The sequence below is a fragment of the Macaca thibetana genome, chromosome 19, assembly GCF_024542745.1.
Source record: "Macaca thibetana thibetana isolate TM-01 chromosome 19, ASM2454274v1, whole genome shotgun sequence".
NCBI lineage: Eukaryota > Metazoa > Chordata > Mammalia > Primates > Cercopithecidae > Macaca > Macaca thibetana.
The window spans coordinates 20,147,907-20,164,333 of NC_065596.1; the positions used below are offsets into that span (position 1 = coordinate 20,147,907).

The 16,427-nt window shown below is 58.6% G+C and overlaps 3 protein-coding genes and 1 long non-coding RNA gene across 5 annotated transcripts in view; 3 read left to right on the plus strand and 1 right to left on the minus strand.

Moving 5' to 3' along the window:
* EEF2 (eukaryotic translation elongation factor 2) overlaps positions 1-16,427 on the plus strand; it is a 97,359-nt gene that overhangs the window by 38,340 nt on the left and 42,592 nt on the right. The gene's annotated exons all lie outside the window — the stretch shown is intronic.
* LOC126942871 (uncharacterized) overlaps positions 1-16,427 on the plus strand; it is a 224,222-nt gene that overhangs the window by 37,007 nt on the left and 170,788 nt on the right. The window lies entirely within an intron of this gene.
* Positions 1-16,427, plus strand: part of DAPK3 (death associated protein kinase 3) — a 98,120-nt gene that overhangs the window by 16,639 nt on the left and 65,054 nt on the right. The gene's annotated exons all lie outside the window — the stretch shown is intronic.
* The window catches only part of PIAS4 (protein inhibitor of activated STAT 4), a 175,026-nt gene that overhangs the window by 11,270 nt on the left and 147,329 nt on the right, over positions 1-16,427 (minus strand). For both annotated transcript variants that reach the window (XM_050770451.1, XM_050770452.1), the window contains 2 exons: positions 13,865-14,291; positions 3,229-3,313 (listed from right to left, as the gene is read on the minus strand). In XM_050770451.1, the coding sequence (XP_050626408.1) occupies positions 3,229-3,313; positions 13,865-14,291 (512 nt within the window). The remainder of the gene's footprint in view (positions 1-3,228; positions 3,314-13,864; positions 14,292-16,427) is intronic.

The following is a 16,427-nucleotide window of genomic DNA, read 5'->3' on the forward strand; positions in this document are numbered from 1 at the left end:
TGCCCCACAAGGTGGAGACCGCCACCCCACAAGGCTCCCTCCCCTAGAGCTGGGAAACTGAGGCCCAGGACTCTTTTGTGCAGGCCAGGTGAGACAGGAGTGGCTGTGGGGTCAGGAGAGGGGCTGGCCTCCCTGGAAAATGCAAGAGAATCGACCGCAAAACCCTGAACCAGAGAGGGCAGCCAGGTGCCTCTCACTGCGAGGAAACAGCTAAAACGTGCATGCTGGAATGTAGCAGCCAGCTCACAACAGCAAGAAAATGCCCAGTCTGCGAGGCCGAGGCCGGTGGAGCTCTTGAGCCCAGGAATTTGAGACCAGCCTGGGCAACATGGTGAAACTGTCTCTACAAAAAATACAAAAAATTATCCGGGCATGGTGGTGCACACCTGTGGTCCCGGCTGCTTGGAGGCTGAGGCAGGAGGATCATCTGAACCCGTGGAGGCGGAGGCTGCAGTGAGCTATGATTGCACCACTGCACACCAGCCTGGGTAACAAAGAGAAACACTCTCCAAATTAAAAAAAAAACAAAAAAAACCCAGTTAACACCTGAGAATAAACTTTAATAAGAAACATCACCAGGAGAAGAGGAAAAAGTCTCTCTACCCAAAGACGCATCCGTGGATGTTCACAGCAGAAATGACCACGACAGCCACAAAGTAGCAGCAGCCTGAGTGTCCTTCCACAGACGGAAAGACCAATACACACGGCACGTGACCCAGCCACGGAAAGGAGCCAGGCTGACCCGGGCCTCAGCACAGGTGCACCGTGAGGACGTCCCGCCCAGTGAGAGATGCCAGACACAAAAGGACACACAGGGCAGGTGGCTCACGCCAGTAACCCCAACACTTTGGGGGGCGGAGGTGGGTGGGTCACCTGAGGTCAGGGGTTCCAGACCAACCTGGGCAACATGATGAAACCTCGTTTTTACTAAAAATACAAACATCAGCTGAATGCGGTGGTACATGCCTGTAATCCTAGCTCCTCAGGAGTCTGAGGCAAGAGAATCACTTGAACCTGGGAGGCGGAGGTTGCAGTGAGCTGAGATCGCGACACTGCACTCCAGCCTGGACAACAGAGTGAGATTCCGTCTCAAATAATAATCATTTAAAAAAGCCACAGTGTGTGACTCCACTTCTACGAAATGTCTAGGACAAGCCCATTTACGGAGATAGGAGGGGATGCGTGGGGGCCAGCGGATGAAGGGTGGTGGCTGATGGGGATGGACACAATTGCTCCGAGACTAGGCAGTGGTGGGAGCTGCACTACCTATTGATCCACGAGAACCCACTCAATGACACACTTAAAAACTGCGTATTCTATGGCATGCAAATCATATCTCAACGTAAGAAATACAAATGCGGGTTGGGCACGGTGGTTCACGCCTGTAATCTCAGCATTTTGGGAGGCAGAGGCGGGTGGATCACGAGGTCAAGAGATCGAGATCATCCTGGCCAACATGGTGAAACCCTGTCTCTACTAAAAATACAAAAATTAGCCAGGCGTGGTGGCGCATGCCTGTAGTCCCAGCTACTCGCGAGGCGGAGTCAGGAGAAGAATATCGCTTGAACCCAGGGGGCGGAGCTTGCAGTGAGCCGAGATCGCGCCACTGCACTCCAGCCCGGTGACAGAGCGACTCCGTCTCAAAAAAAGAAAAAAAAAGAAAAGGAAATGTCCAGAAGCTTTCTGAGGAGAAACCCAAACTGATTTTTTTATACTGTGTGGCTGGCTCAAGCACCCCGCAGCAGGGACGCAGTGCGGGTGGAGCTGTGTGGACCCAGGTTCACAGACAAGGAAGAGGAGGAAGGTGACGTCACCACCTTGGGTCACCCAGGCAGAGAGGCCTCCGTGGCCAAGCCTGGCTCAGCTGGTTCTGAACCCTTACTAGGTGTGAGGGCCAGGCTGGGAGGCCCCGGGAACCTGGCCCCACAGCAAGTAGAGGTGGTGGGTCTGAAGCAGCTGAGCATGAGAAGCTGGGCATCAAATGGGGGCGCCCAGCCCAGCCCTGCCACGGACTCAGCGGTGACCTGGGCAAAAGGCCTCCCCTGTCCTGAGGGTCTAGCACCCACCATGAGGCTGCCCCGGCAAGAATCTGTCTCAGCTGGAGGCAGGACAGCCTGAGAGAGACTGAGGGAGGAGCAGAGCACCGGGCAGCCACACTGGCCCCTCACCTGCTAGAGTTCAACCGTCCTCATCTGAGGGCAGTGTCTGGGGACATCCGAGGGAACGATCCCACCTCACTATCCACGGTGCACAGGGGTAAACCCTGCGTTCATTATCTGGGAAAAAACCTGACTCTGGCCGGGCGCGGTGGTTCACGCCTGTAATTCCAGCACTCTGGGAGGCTGAGGTGGGTGAATCACCTGAGTCAGGAGTTTGAGACCAGCCTGACCAACATGGCAAAACCCCATTTCTACTAAAAATACAAGAACAGCCGGGCGTGGTAGCGGGCGCCTGTAATCCCAGCTACCTGGGAGGTTGAGGCAGGAGAATCGCTTGAATACGGGAGGTGGAAGTTGCAGGAAGCCAAGATCGTGCCACTGCACTCCAGCCTGGGCAACAAGAGTGAAACTCAGTCTCAAAAACAAACAAACAAAACAAAACACCTAACTTCCTGCTCATGCTGGACACCAGAATAAATTCCGGATAAGGCGGGCGGTGTAAACCAGGGACCCCAGCTCCCGGGATTCTCCTCCTCTCTCCCCCTCCAACTCAGGGTGTGGATTTCAATGTGTGCAGCCTTCTGGGACCTCAGCAGGGCAGAGGATTAGGGGACGCAGAGTCTCTTGGGGGTACGTGGAATCCAATAACCCAGGGAGGTCTCACCCGCGTTATCCTGCCCCAGGGGACACTGGACAACGTCTGGGGACATCTGTGGCTGTCACAACATGGGTGTGTTCTCGGCATGGAGTGGGTGGAGGCGAAGAATGCTACTCAGCACCCTGCAGCGCCCAGGATGGTCCCACAGGCAGAGGGCAAGACCGTGTTAAAAGGGGACGGTCAATCCGCCTCTCTCTAGCGGGCTGCAGGGTACAGGCAGTGGGCACAGCCCAGCGGGTGACACTCAGGACGGGGTTTTCTGGAAGGCAGCGAACCCGGCCACTGCCTCGCAGCACAGTTCTGGACTGAGCCCGAGCCGGGCCTGCAGTGGGCGTGGCTGCCGGCTCTTCCAGTGAGCCCAGGAGAAAGCGGGCGGGCGGCAGGGCACGGGGCTGGGGGGGAGCCGCGCACCTGGAGTTCCGGATCAACTCCACCTGTCTTGGCGTCAATGCGAAGATGCACGGGCTCTCCTGAAGCTTCTCGTTGTTCTGTGGGACTGAAGACAAACACAGGGTCATGGGCATGTCTGGTCCCTGGCAGGTCCCCCGAGCCCAGTCGCTTTTCCCGGCCTTCTCCTCTTCAGATCAGGAAACAGGAAATGGGAAGCTGGCGGGACAGATATGTGGGGCAGAGGTGGGGGCCGCCCAGGGAGGAGGATGAGGGAGGAGAATGAGGGAGGACTCCCGCCCATCCCCTTCTCGGGGCCATTCACCACGGCCCGTGTCCTGTTGAGGGCCACTCAGAGAGCCAGTGCCCTTTGCAGCCCATGGGATGCAGGCGTCTATTTAGGAAGGCTGAAAAATGCCCAGCTGCCTGGCGGGAGAGCTGGACCCAGCCAGGCCTGCAGGACCTGCCATCCCTCCTCCCTCCTAAGTACAAAATGGACCCGGCCCTTGCTCTCCTCGTGCCTGCAAGGTGGCCATGGCGTCACATGGACAGAGGTGGCGCCGGAGGTACTGACGGGATGAAGGCCATGGCGCTCACAAGCCTGGGCCCTACCCTATTACTTACAACTGGACTGACGAGCAGAGGCGCAGTCAGAAAACACTGTTCTTTGTGTGTGTTTGTTTTGTTTTTGAGATGGAGTCTTACCCTGTCGCCCAGGCTGGAGTACAATGGCACGATCTCGGCTCACTGCAACCTCCGTCTCCCAGGTTCAAGCAATTCTCCTGCCTCAGCCTCCCAAATAGCCACCACGCCTGGCTAATTATTGTATTTTTAGTAGAAATCGGATTTTACCATGTTGGCCAGGCTCGTTTCAAAGTCGTGACTTCAGGTGATCTGCCCACCTCAACCTCTCAAAATGCTGGGATTACAGACGTGAGCCATTGCGCTCAGCCAGCCCCATCTTTTTTTTTTTTTTTGAGACTTTGTTTCACCCTTGTCACCCAGGCTGGAGTGCAATGGCATCATCTCGGCTCACCACAACCTCCGCTTCGTGGATTCAAACGATCCTCTTGCCTCAGCGTCCCAAAGCAGCTGGGATTACAGGCATGTGCCACCACGCCCAGCTAATTTTGTATTTTTAGCAGAGACAGGGTTTCTCCATGTTGGTCAGGTTGGTCTTGAACTCCCAACCTCAGGTGATCCGCCCGCCTTGGTCTCCCAAAGTGCTGGGATTACAGGCATGAGCCACTGCACCTGGCTGCCCCATCTCTTAAAAAAAAAAAACAGCATGGTGTGGCGTCTCAAAAAAAAAAAAAAATTAGCCAGGCGTGGTTCAGGCACCTGTAATCCCAGCTACTTGGGAGGCTGAGGCAGGAGAACTGCTTGAAGCTGGGAGGTGGAGGTTGCAGTGAGTGGAGATCACACCACTGCCTGGGCGACAGAGCGAGACTGTTTCCAGAAAAACCCCCAAAACACAAAAACAAAAACAAACGAACGAAACTCTAGCTGAACAACAAAAAGACAGTGAGAACACAAACTACCCATATCAGAAATGAAAGAGAACCACAGTACAGACCCTACCGCTTTTTGGTCCAACAGGGGAAGAAAAGGTGTACCTTCATGCCAATGAATCTGACAACTCAGTGACAAATTCTTCCAAAGATGCACATTACCAAAACGGGTACCAAAAGATAGAGGAAGTTTGAAAAGTTTGTTACCTGTTAAGGAATTTGGATCCATAATTAAAACCTTTTCTGAAAACTGCAGGTCCAGGTCGGGCACGGTGGCTCACGCCTGTAATCCCAGCACTTTGGGGGCTGAGGTGGGCGGATCGCTTGAGCCCAGGAGTTTGAGGCCAGCCTGGGCAACACAGTGAGACCCTGTCTCTACAAAAATTTTTTAAATTAGCCAGGTGTGGAGGCGCGCACCACCTGTAGTCCCAGCTACCTTGGAGGCTGAGGCAGGAGGATCGCTTGAGCCCAGGAGGTGGAGGCTGCAGTGAGCCATGATCGCACCACTGCACTCCAGCCTGGGCAACAGAACCAGACCCCATCTCAAAAAAAAAAAAAAAAAGAAAAGAAAAGGAAAAAGAAAAAGAAAACTGCAGGTCCATATTGGTGAATTCTATAAAACATTTTGGAAAGAAACCACATAAACTGTACGTAAACTCTTTCAAACAACAGAGAAGGAAAGAATACTACCTATTTTACAAGGCCAGCATAACTCTGATACCAAAACCTCACAACACGGCGTCAAGGAAGGAAAATTACCAATAAATGCCCCTCACGAACACAGATGTAAAATCCTCCACAAAATATCAGCCAGTATTTCAGGCCCCTGCGATTTGTGTGAGAAATCTAAGACTGGTATAAATCCTCTCTACACACACAGGCCAGGCGCGGTGGCTCATGCCTGGAATCCCAGCACTGTGGAGGCCAAGGCGGGTGGATCGCTTGAGGTCAGGAGTTCAAGACCAGCCTGGACAATATGGTAACCCCATCTCTACTAAAAATACAAAAATTAGCCAGGCATGGTGACACACGCCTGTAATCCCAGCTACTCGGGAGGCTAAGGAGAATCGCTTAAACCCAGGAGGCGGAGGTTGCAGTGAACCGAGACTGGGTCACTGCACTCCAGCCTGGGTGACAGAGTGCGGCTCCGTATCAATAAAATAAAATGAGGTAAAATAAAGTAAAATATCTCTCTACACATCCACTAGCATGGCTAAAATGAAAAGACTGGCAACTCTACGAGGTGGCGAGGGTGTAGAGCAAACTCTCTGCTGGTGGGGTTATAAGACAGTACAATCACTTTGGGAAACTGCCCTTATAAAGGTAAGCACAGACCTACCCCAGCACCCAGGAATCCCACTCAAAGTATTTTCCTTCAGTAAATGGAAACATGCGGCCGGGCGCGGTGGCTCAAGCCTGTAATCCCAGCACTTTGGGAGGCCGAGACGGGCGGATCACGAGGTCAGGAGATCGAGACCATCCTGGCTAACACAGTGAAACCCCGTCTCTACTAAAGATACAAAAACTTAGCCGGGCGAGGTGGCAGGCGCCTGTAGTCCCAGCTACTCAGGAGGCTGAGGCAGGAGAATGGCGTGAACCCAGGAGGCGGAGCTTGCAGTGAGCTGAGATTCGGCCACTGCACTCCAGCCTGGGTGACAGAGCGAGACTCCGTCTCAAAAAAAAAAAAAAAAAAAACAAAGTAAATGGAAACATGCATTCAGAGACTTGCAGGCCGGGTACGGCAGCTCATGCCTGTAATCCCAGCACTTTAGGAGGCCAAGGTAGGAGGATCGCTTTAGCACAGTAGTTGGAGACTAGCCTGGGTAACATAGTGAGACCTTGTCTCTAAAAAACCATTTTTAAATGAGCCTGAGCCAGGTGTGCTGGTGTGCAGCTGTCATCCCTGCGGCGCAGGAGGCTGAGGCGGGAAGATTGCTTGGGTTCAGAAGTGTGAGACCAGCCTGGGCAACACAGCAAGACTGTGTCTACGTTAAAAAATATATTTAGACGTAAATCAAAAACACTGAGCGGCATGTATACCCTGCCATCGCTTGTGTAACGAAAACGGAGGGAAGGAATCTGAGTAAATGCCTATTTGTCTATAAGTATAAAAAAATATCGGAGGAGCGTGGGGGAGAGAGAATCTGGCCACAATGGCAGCCTTGGAGTGGCCGGGAGACAAGATGACGGGCAAGCCCTTCAGAACAAGGACGGCGAACTGCCCTGGTAAAGGCTGGAGTTCATCAGCTTCGCAGGCCACACTGTCTGTGTTATGAGCAGAGACTGCCCGGTCCTGGAAAGGTGCTCCCAGGACGGCAGTGCACACAGCAGTGTGGCCTGCACCTATGACAAGGGCCTTTACAAGAACCGGAGCCGTGGCATCGGACCTCAACTGCCAGCACCGTCTTGGAACTTTCTCAATTAAAACCCATGAGAACGGGTAACGATGTAAAAAGTACATCTGCTTTAGGCTCAGAAGCTCAGACTGCCGGCTGGGTGTGGTGGCTCACGGGAAGCCCAGCTACTGGGGAAGCTAAGGCAGAATGGCGTGAACCCAGGAGGTGGAGCTTGCAGTGAGCCGAGGTTGTGCCACTGCACTCCAGCCTGGGCCACAGAGCAAGACTCTGTCTCAAAAAAAAAAAAAAAAAAAAAAAAGAAGCCAGACTGCCTGGGCTGGGATCCCAGCCCTGCCAGGGCCTTTGTGGCCTGAGCCTGCATGTCCGGCCCATGCTGACCCGTTTCTGCGGGAACCAGTGCCGGGTCTGTGGCTGGCCCTCAGGAAGAGGGTGCTACCACAGCAGTGGCGTTGCCACAAGGGCCACAGTGCCACAGCCTGTTCCCGTTTATGTGCTGAGGGCACAGCCAGTCTCTGCAGAGGTGATGGGCTGTGGATGCCCAGCTGGGCCCCTGAGGAAGGCCGCCTAATTGGGAGGGTGGGGCACACAGGCCACCTGTAGACGCGCCCAGATCTGCCCCAAGCGCCGGGGAGCAATGGTTCGGGGCAGGGAGGCCTCACAGAAGCCGACACCTGAGCTGGGCCTTGAGCTTCCAGGCTGGGTCAGAGGTGAAAACACGGACACTCCACCCCTCAGTGTCTCAGGAGGAATTAGGGGAGGAGGGTGGGTCCCCAGTAAGCAGCAAGTCCATGCCTGGGGCAGAAAGGGCCCAGTCATTGAAGACCAAAACTCTGGGGTCCTTGCCCCGGGAGGCTCCCTCTGGGGGAGGCCAGGCTGTGCTTCTCTGCTGGGGACCCGGGAGATGCCCTGTGCTCTGACTGCTCTGCTGTGCTACTCGCCCCAGGCCGCTCACGGATCCCCCCAAACACCTGGCCCCCCTCTGCTGGGGAAGGGGCTGTGGCTGGCCCTCGGGAAGAGGGGCTACCACAAACCTCCTCTTCTGCCCTCGGGGTCAGCTGTTTGGGGCCAGAAACCCAGGTGGCATCCACGCAGCCCCCGCCTCTGCTGTCCTGCAAACATCCACTCCCCCAGCCAGTCCTGTCAGTTCTGCTTTCAAATGCCACCCGACGCGGCCACCTGCCCCCAGCTCTGCTGGTCTCAGCAGCCAGAGCCTGCTCCCTGGGCTGGCTCTGCAGGAGACCCCTGGCCCTCAGCACCCCTGTTCAGGGCCACACCAACCCTGGCCTCCTGCCTGGGCCCTACCAGCCATGCTGCCTCGGGGACTCTGCACACGCCATTCCCTCTTCTGGAACCTTCCTCTCCCGACCAGCCTCATGGCCCTATATTTGTCTTTGCACAAATGTAACCAGAAGGAAAGGCTTCCCTGAGCACCTCATTTAAAAACTGCACCCCCCGCCCCGCTTTTCTCCAAACCTTCTCCCTCCAAGGATCGACTCAGTTTCCCTGCATCACTCTGCTGCTCCTTCTTGTTGGGCCATTGAAGCATGAAGTTCCCCGAGGGGGAGACGGTTTCGTGGACTGCCCGGCACCCACGGGCCACAGGACCAAGGCACAGGCGCTGCTGAACCAGATGCACCTTTGCGGCCAGGTGCGAGGCTGGGCCCTGCCAGGCAGAGCCGGTTCTGGGATGAGGTGCCCAGCCAGGCCCTCCAGCCCGGGCATGCAAAGCAGCCCATGGGCCCAATCCGAGAGCCCAACAAGAAGGGCCCAGCCGCTGGCTCCACCCAAGGCTGCCAGGGAGCCTCGCGAGATGCTGCTGACATGAATATTTAACGCCAGGAGCAGATGCTCACAGCATGGGGCGTGGTTATAAAACAGCAGCCAGGACAGCCACACGCTCCTACAATCACACAGGCAAAGGGGGAAGGCGGCATGCACGGCCCGCTGCGCTGAGGCGGCCCACTCGGGCAGCAGGGCGCCAGCCGGGCTGCTCTGCTGTTGACTCCAGTTTTCTGGGACAGGCGCATCATTGTGCAAGTGTAAATAGAAATGAAACACGGGGAGATTTTAAAAGGCTGATCGGGGCCGGGTGCGGTGGCTCACGCCTGTAATCCCAGCACTTCTGGGAGGCCGAGGCGGGCGGATCACGAGGTCAGGAGATCGAGATCATCCTGGCTAACACGGCGAAACCCCGTCTCTACTAAAAAATACAAAAAACTAGCCGGGCGCGGTGGCGGCGCCTGTAGTCCCAGCTACTAGGGAGGCTGAGGCAGGAGAATGATGTGAACCCGGGAGGTGGAGCTTGCAGTGAGCCGAGATCCGGCCACTGCACTCCAGGCTGGGCAACAGAGCAAGACTCCATCTCAAAAATAAAAAAATTTAAAAAAAGCTGATCGGATGGGACCATTCTGCCTCCAGCTGGCCCATGTGCTGGCCCCCTCCTCCAGGCTGTCCCCTCCCCAGCACATACAAGTTCTCTAACTCCCAGCCCCGCCCTGTCCAGCTAAGAGCTACCAGCACCAACTCCCCACCCCAGGTCCCCCAGATCAAGAGTAGAGGCAGCACAGTCAGGTATGAGGGACACAGGGGGCACTGTCCTGGAGGGGTGGGGAACAGGTGCCCCTGGCTAGGCACAAGGGGCGGTGCTGACAGCTCCACCCATCAGCGAGAACATTCACAGGCTGCCATGGGAGGGGGACCAGTGGGCAGGAAGCAGAGCAGGAGGCTGTGGCCGGCGGGCAGGTGGGGAACTGGGCTGGGCAGGGCAGGGGCCACAGGGGACAGGAGAAGGACCAGTGGGATGTGGGGGTGGCTGCCAGCAGTCCCCCAGTTGGTAGCGGTGGGCCCATCCCTCCTCCTCAACCAGAAGGCCCGGACCTGGGGCAGAGCTGGCGGAGTCCCCTTGTTCCCCAATCATAGGCACGGGAAGTGCCAGCGGGCCGAGTGGGTCAGACTACCCTACACACGGGACAGTGACACAGGATGCCCCGTGCCCCCCAGGCTCCCAGTGTGCAGACAGACAGATGGTGGGCCTGGGCGGGCAGCAGGCCTGGCTGTGGAAGGCAGGTGGCCACTTGCCTCCTGCACCTCTCAGTTTCCTCACTGACCCCCAAAATCACACCAGAACCTCAGGGGCGCTGCAGCCCTCGGGGAAAGCAGGGTAGCTTCCAACCTTCCCTGGACCCACCATTCTCGGGTTCCAGCCTCTGCCGCCTGCACCCAGGCTGCTGCGTCCCTCCTCCTGGACACACCACACTCTGGCCACAATGGACTCCATTCAGCCCTGTGAATGAGCCCTCTCTGGCCATCGGCCTCTGCCCTCACTGCCCTCTGCCTGCAGTACACTCCTCTGTCCCCTCCCCTCTGCCCAGAGTACACTCCCCTGCCCCCCATCTCTGCCTGGAGTACACTCCTCTGCCCCCTCCTCGCTGCCTGGCTTCTTGGGAATCACCCTCAGGTCTGGACTGGAAGCTGCTGCCTCCAGGAAGCCTTCCTGACTGCTACCTCCTCCCAAATGTACAGTGAATGGCTCCTGCTACTGACAGCTGCCCCTGAAAGCCCTCTGCCAGCCACGAGACACTCATCACCTGGCACTTCTGTGTGGCACCTGAGCAGGGACCATGCTACCTTGCTGTGGCCTGGGCAATGCTCACCCAAGGGCTTCAGAGACTGAAGGGCACATGTGCCTACACACAGCACAGCACAGCACATGCCCGACTGGCGGCTCTTGGCTAGTGCCAGGGCTTCCTGCCTCTGGGGGCGTCTGAAGCCGTGGCGACAGGGGCTCCACTCTGCACAGCAGGCGGGCAAGCAGGCAGATTCCTCGGGGTGCCCGCTGTGGGCCGAGGCCCTGGAGAAGCAGCTCTGTGCCCGGCCAGCGTGTGTCCTTCCTTCCGCCCCACATCTCCTGACAGCCTCTCTTCCCATGTGCCCTGACAGGAGGGTCAGGCCCCCTAGCCGGACTCCCCAGGTGGTGCAGGCTGGGAAGCGGTGGGGCGGGCTTCCTTGCTGAGAGGCAGGACAGGGTCCCCAGCCTTCACGAGGTCCAGGCCAGAGCCTCTGCTCAGAGGCAGGACCCAGTCGGCTCAGAATAAGGGAAGGCAGGCCGCTGTGTGACCTTGGGCCATTCTCCGCACTGTTCTGGGCGCCAGCCCCGTCCCCACACATGGTACCTCCCACTGGAGCCGATCATCTGTGGCCCGAGGCCCCCGTAGCCTGCTCTGCAGCTCTGTCACCCCCTCCCCCAGCCCAGCATTCCGCGCCACGTGATTTATGGCTCCTGTCCGCCTGGCGCAGTCTCCATCCTGGAGCCGGCCGGCAGCTATTCCGGGGAAACAGACCAGAGCAGTGGGCCTCACGCTGGCCGGTGGGTCACAGCCAGAGGCGGGGGCAAGGGGGAAGCCGGTGGAACTGGGTCCTCCTGAGGCGGTCCCCCGCAAGGCCAGCACCACAGAGTGCACCCTGGGGAGGGACACAGCCCAGGGTCGGGGTGGAGGAATGGCATCTCAGGCCCTGAAACCAAGGGGAGCACTGCTTTGGGGCCAGGGTCTATGCTCCAGGAAACCTCTGAGGACCCAGGCATTCCCCGGGGGGGTCCCCCAAGAGCATGGGAATCCAGGAAAGGAGGTTCACCTGGTGGCCTAGGATGCAGAGGGGGCCAGTGGGAAGGAGAGGCAGGGTGGGGTTGGCCTCTTTGTTCTGAGCCGCCAGCAGTCATACTGGTGTAGACAGGGGAGCTGGCTCTCCCGGAGATCAGGTGACCGGGGTCCCTGGGGGCTCAGGGCACAGTGATGCATTGTGGGATGGAGCTACTGGTCCCCGTGCAGGAAGGAAGACGGTCAGCCCCGTCCCCCGCCCTGGACCAAGCCTGCCCTGCCGCTCCCGGGAAAGCCCAGCCTCCCTGTGATGCAGGTCCTTCCCAAGGCCCAAGCTTCAGAGATAGCCAGCTCTGCCCAAGAACCCGCCAGGGGGAACCGCTTCCCTCATGAGGCAGCAAAGGCCGGGAAAGTCAGGCCAAGGCCCCGAGTCTCCCAGGACAGGTGCTGCTGGGCCAACCTGCTCCCCAGGAGGCTGCCGCTAGACACCTCCTGCAAAAGAAAAAAGGTGGAGGCGGAGCCTCACTTGGAAGGCGGAGCCTCAGGCTAGAGGGAGGAGCCTCACTGTCTCAGGAACCACCAGCAGCATCTTCCTACTTCCTCCACCTCCTCCACCTCCTCCAACCTCACTTGGAAGCCCAGCCCCTCCAACCTAACCTCACAAAGTCCCAGGGCTGTAGGTGGGAGGGGAATGGCGGCCAGTTCCCCTTCCCCACACCCCCATTGACCCTGCCTCCCGGGGCAGGGGAGTGGGGCCAGCTGGCACCCAGTGGACTGAAGCGTGCCAGAGAGGAGCCCTCAGGCCACAGCAGGGACCAGGCAGGTAGCTGGGTCAGCAGGGTGGGAGGGGGCGTGCAGAGGCTTCCTGAACCTCGCGGCCTTGGTCCCGTTCCCTGCTGCGTGTCCATGCCTGGTGCCCATCACGCACCCACCCAGCAGGCACTCCCACGTTTACTGCACTCCGGCGTTTACTGCGCGACGTTTACTGCGAAGGAAAGAGTGGGGGCAGGGGAAGGGAGGCAGGAAGGAGAGACCTCCAGGCACACAGAGGACCTGGTAAAATCTGAGCGCCTTGGGGCACAGGTCCGCAAAAGGCCCAGGATGTTCCGCTCCCTAACTGGGAGTCCCAGAGGCTGCACACTCTCCCTGCCCTGGGGGCTGGGGCTGCTCTGGCCTCCCTGGCCCTGAGCTCAGGGCTATGGTTGAGGCAGAGACCGGGCTTGATACCCACCTGCAGCCTGAATGGTCACGGCTGCTGGGAGGCGCCAGGGGCCTGTCCACACTGCTGCGGGCTGCGAGGTCCTGACACACTCCTGCTCAGTCAGTGCTTGCAGACAAAGACATGAGAGAGAGAAGCGTGGAGCCCAGCACCTCTCCTCTGCCTGGGATCGCCCTGAGCCCCCAGCACGCCTGGTGCGCACAGCCTGGCAGTGACCTGAGCCCGCTGACCAAGGCCATACCTGCAGGCTGCCAGCGAGGAACCAGAGCCTGGGGGAAGGAGGGAAGGCCGATGCCACTGGCCAGCCCCCTTTCCATGGGGAATAAGCAGGGAAACCAGGTTCCCAGGTGACCCTGGTCACCCTTGGCCCTGGCAGTCACAGCCTGGTGTGGTCCCTGCCTGTGCCACAGAGTCTGTGAGCAATGGACTCCATGGGGGAGACGGCAAGGCGTGTCCGAGGCTGGGTCATAAAAAGGGCTCCAGCTCCCAGCTGGACGTGCACGCTCGCTACCCTAGGGTGAGGGAGCCACCAGGCTGAGGAAGCCCGGGCAGCCCGTGCAGGAGGCCGCACAGTGAGGACCTGGGGACGACGGCCAAAAGCCGGTGAGGAGCTGCAGCCTGCCAGCCACCACACGAGGAAGTGGCTGCTCCAGCCCTGGTCGAGCCTCCGGATGAGGTGGCTCCGGCCCGACTGAGCCTCATGAGAGCCCCCGAGCCCCAACGCCCCGCAACGTGGCTCGCTGGTTCCTGAGAGCTAACAGACGCCCACTGCTCCATTTCAGGGTAACTTGTACCACAGCAAGAGGTGACCAATATCAAAGATGGTCCCTTTGCTTCCAGGGAAGGACAGCCCTGGCCACCGTGGCTCCCGCCCTGGCCGCGCCAGAGAACATCACCAAAGGTGGGCTGCGTGGCTGGGCTGGGCGACAGGGCCTAGGTGAGGCCTCCCGTCGCAGCCTCCCCGGGGCGGCCACTCACCTAACTCGGTGGGCTTCAGCAGCTCGTCCAGCATGTTAAAGAAGGGCAGCTTCACCAGGCGGACTTCTGGCTTAAGGGTCTTGGCGGGTAACCGTCCCAGTCCGTTTAAGTACTTCCCGTAGAGCACGGGGTAGTCAATATTGGGGCCTGCCAGCGGAGTCCTGGGCACAGCGCCGGCCCGGTCGTAGGTGGAGTGCATGGTCAGGGGGTCCAGGGGCCGGTGCGGCTGCTGGGCAGGCTCCGAGTTCTTCTTGGCGTAGCGGGTCTCGTACAGCTCCTTGATCTTTTTGAACAACTCGGGGCTACAGTCAAACTGCACCAGCTGGAGGGCCCTGGTGACAAGCTCGTGCTTCAGTCCGCTCTTACTCCGGCCCACGAAACCCAGGAGCATCTGAAGGTCGGAGACTCGAAAACTCATCACCATGTTCTGAGGAGGAGCAAGCACACACAACTCAGAGGGCAGAGCTGCGAGGCAGGGGACTCCGCAGAGGCCAGGCCCTGAGGCGGGGGCCGTGAGAGACACCCACTCGCCAGGAAGCGCCAGCCTTGGCTGGGGCTGGTGGAGTGCCCTGCCCCTACGGTGCCCCCTCCCAGCAAAGCCCTGCCCCCTCCCTCCTCCTCATCAAACTTTCCCCAGCATCGCCAACGCAGCAAAAGCGCCTCTGACTAGGCCCCCCTTCTATTTTAGGTTCTCTTTCCCTGTCTTCAGCCTGAAAGCATCCCCAGGGCAGGAACTGGGAATCGTGCTTTACTTGTAAACGGCCTCTGCCAGTGCCTTGCCGACAAACACCAAGTGCCTCTCTGACCCTCAGTCTCTTCGTCGGGAGGATAATGACATAAAGCACTGGCTGGGCGGGCGCTCAACCCTTGTCAGCCACAGACATGTTTTCCCTTCGGTCTCGCCAACGGTAGCCACAGTTTACTTAGCACTAATCACCTGCCGGGAACCAAGTCGGTCATGTGATTATATATTTAACTCTGATCCTTAAAACACCCCTGCTAGGCTGGTGTGTGAGCTCTGTCACAAAAGAACTGTAGGCTCAGAGGTGGCAGTGCCAAGATTCAAACCCAGACCTGGCTCTGAAGCCAGGGGCGGTCCCTGCTGCCACACTCTCCTCCGGACAGCAACACAGGGCCGGGCCTGTGGGGGCCTCCGAAACGTCTACCCATCATTCCAGCAGGGTTTCGTCCCCTCGGCCCTGTGGACGCTGGGGCCGTCCCGGGCACTGTGGGGTGCTAAACACCCACAGTTCATGACAACCAAATACATCTCCAGACATCGCCCTGAGTCCCTGGGGGACTGGTCCGAGGGGAAGGCAGCAGCCACAGGGGCTGTTGCGGGACCTGGGCCAAAGTGACGAAAGAGGCTTGGCAGGACCTGGCCCTCATCCCCCGACAGTACCTCTCCAGCGAAATCAAACCAAACAACAGAGCCCAGCTGACCCTAGTGTTTGATGTGGGGTAGCCTGGCAGTGGCCTCCCCTCCATGAGGGGTAGGACCATGAAAGGGAAAGAGGGCTCACCAGGCTGCAGAAGCCAGGTGTCCTCGAGGCATGGGCTGGCAGGGTTTCGGGGCCACCCACCCTCAGCCCTGAAGCTGGCCTGGGATGAATGAGATGTGGTGGGAAAGAGAAACTTCCAGGAGGAATGGAGAAAAAGCTCAAGTGTCAAGGGTGGTAAGCAAAGCTGGCAGGCACCCGAAGAAACCAATAAGTCATCCAAACTCCACTCGAAAGACCCTGAGGGTCAAAGCCAGAGGCAGTCCCACTGGAGTGTCTACACTGCGGCCTCCGTGCCAGGAAGTGCTGGGGTTTCCAGCTCCCGGCTGCCCCAGGGTGAGGCCAGGAGCCTAGCCGCCCATTTCAGCACCAAGGCTGCAGCAGCCGGGGCCGCTGGCGGGGTCCTCATCTGTCAACTCTGATTCCTTCCAGCTGTACCAGGCCAGGATCCTGCTGGAGACGAAGAGGCTGTCCCGGCTCAAAACGACAGGGACGCACGTGTGGGTGGCCCAGTCCTGCCCTAAGAGCCTCGGGAGAAGCCTCTTCCCGTATCAGGGCTGCGCGGCCCCATGACCGTGAAGAACCGGGATGCCAGCGTCTGCTCCCTGCCAGGCACCAGCGAGGCCTATGTCGCTAATTTCACAATGACCACACCCATCGTGTAGGTGAGGAAACCGAGGCTCACAGAGAGAAGTGGCTGGCCCAGAGCCTCCCTAGTACATGCATGGGACTGGCATCGGCCCCTCGGCCCCTGGGCTCCCCAGGGTGTTCCCGTCCGCTGCCGGGGACCCTCACTCACCAGCACACTGGCTATGGGGACCTGCATGGTCTGCTGGGCCTCAGAGTCAGTGATGCTTTGAAAACAAAAATGCCTCACCTCCCTTAGCCTGACTTCCTACCTTGTGTAGAAAACACAAAGGCTTGTGGACAAGATGTTTCTTCTGGAAGTGGCCCAAGGCCTTAGCAGGGAGAGACGATGTCATGTGGACACTTCACACTGGCAGCCTGGTCGAAGGCAGGTGGGCTCAGGAACCTGCTGACATCCTGGCACCCCGGGAGCCTCC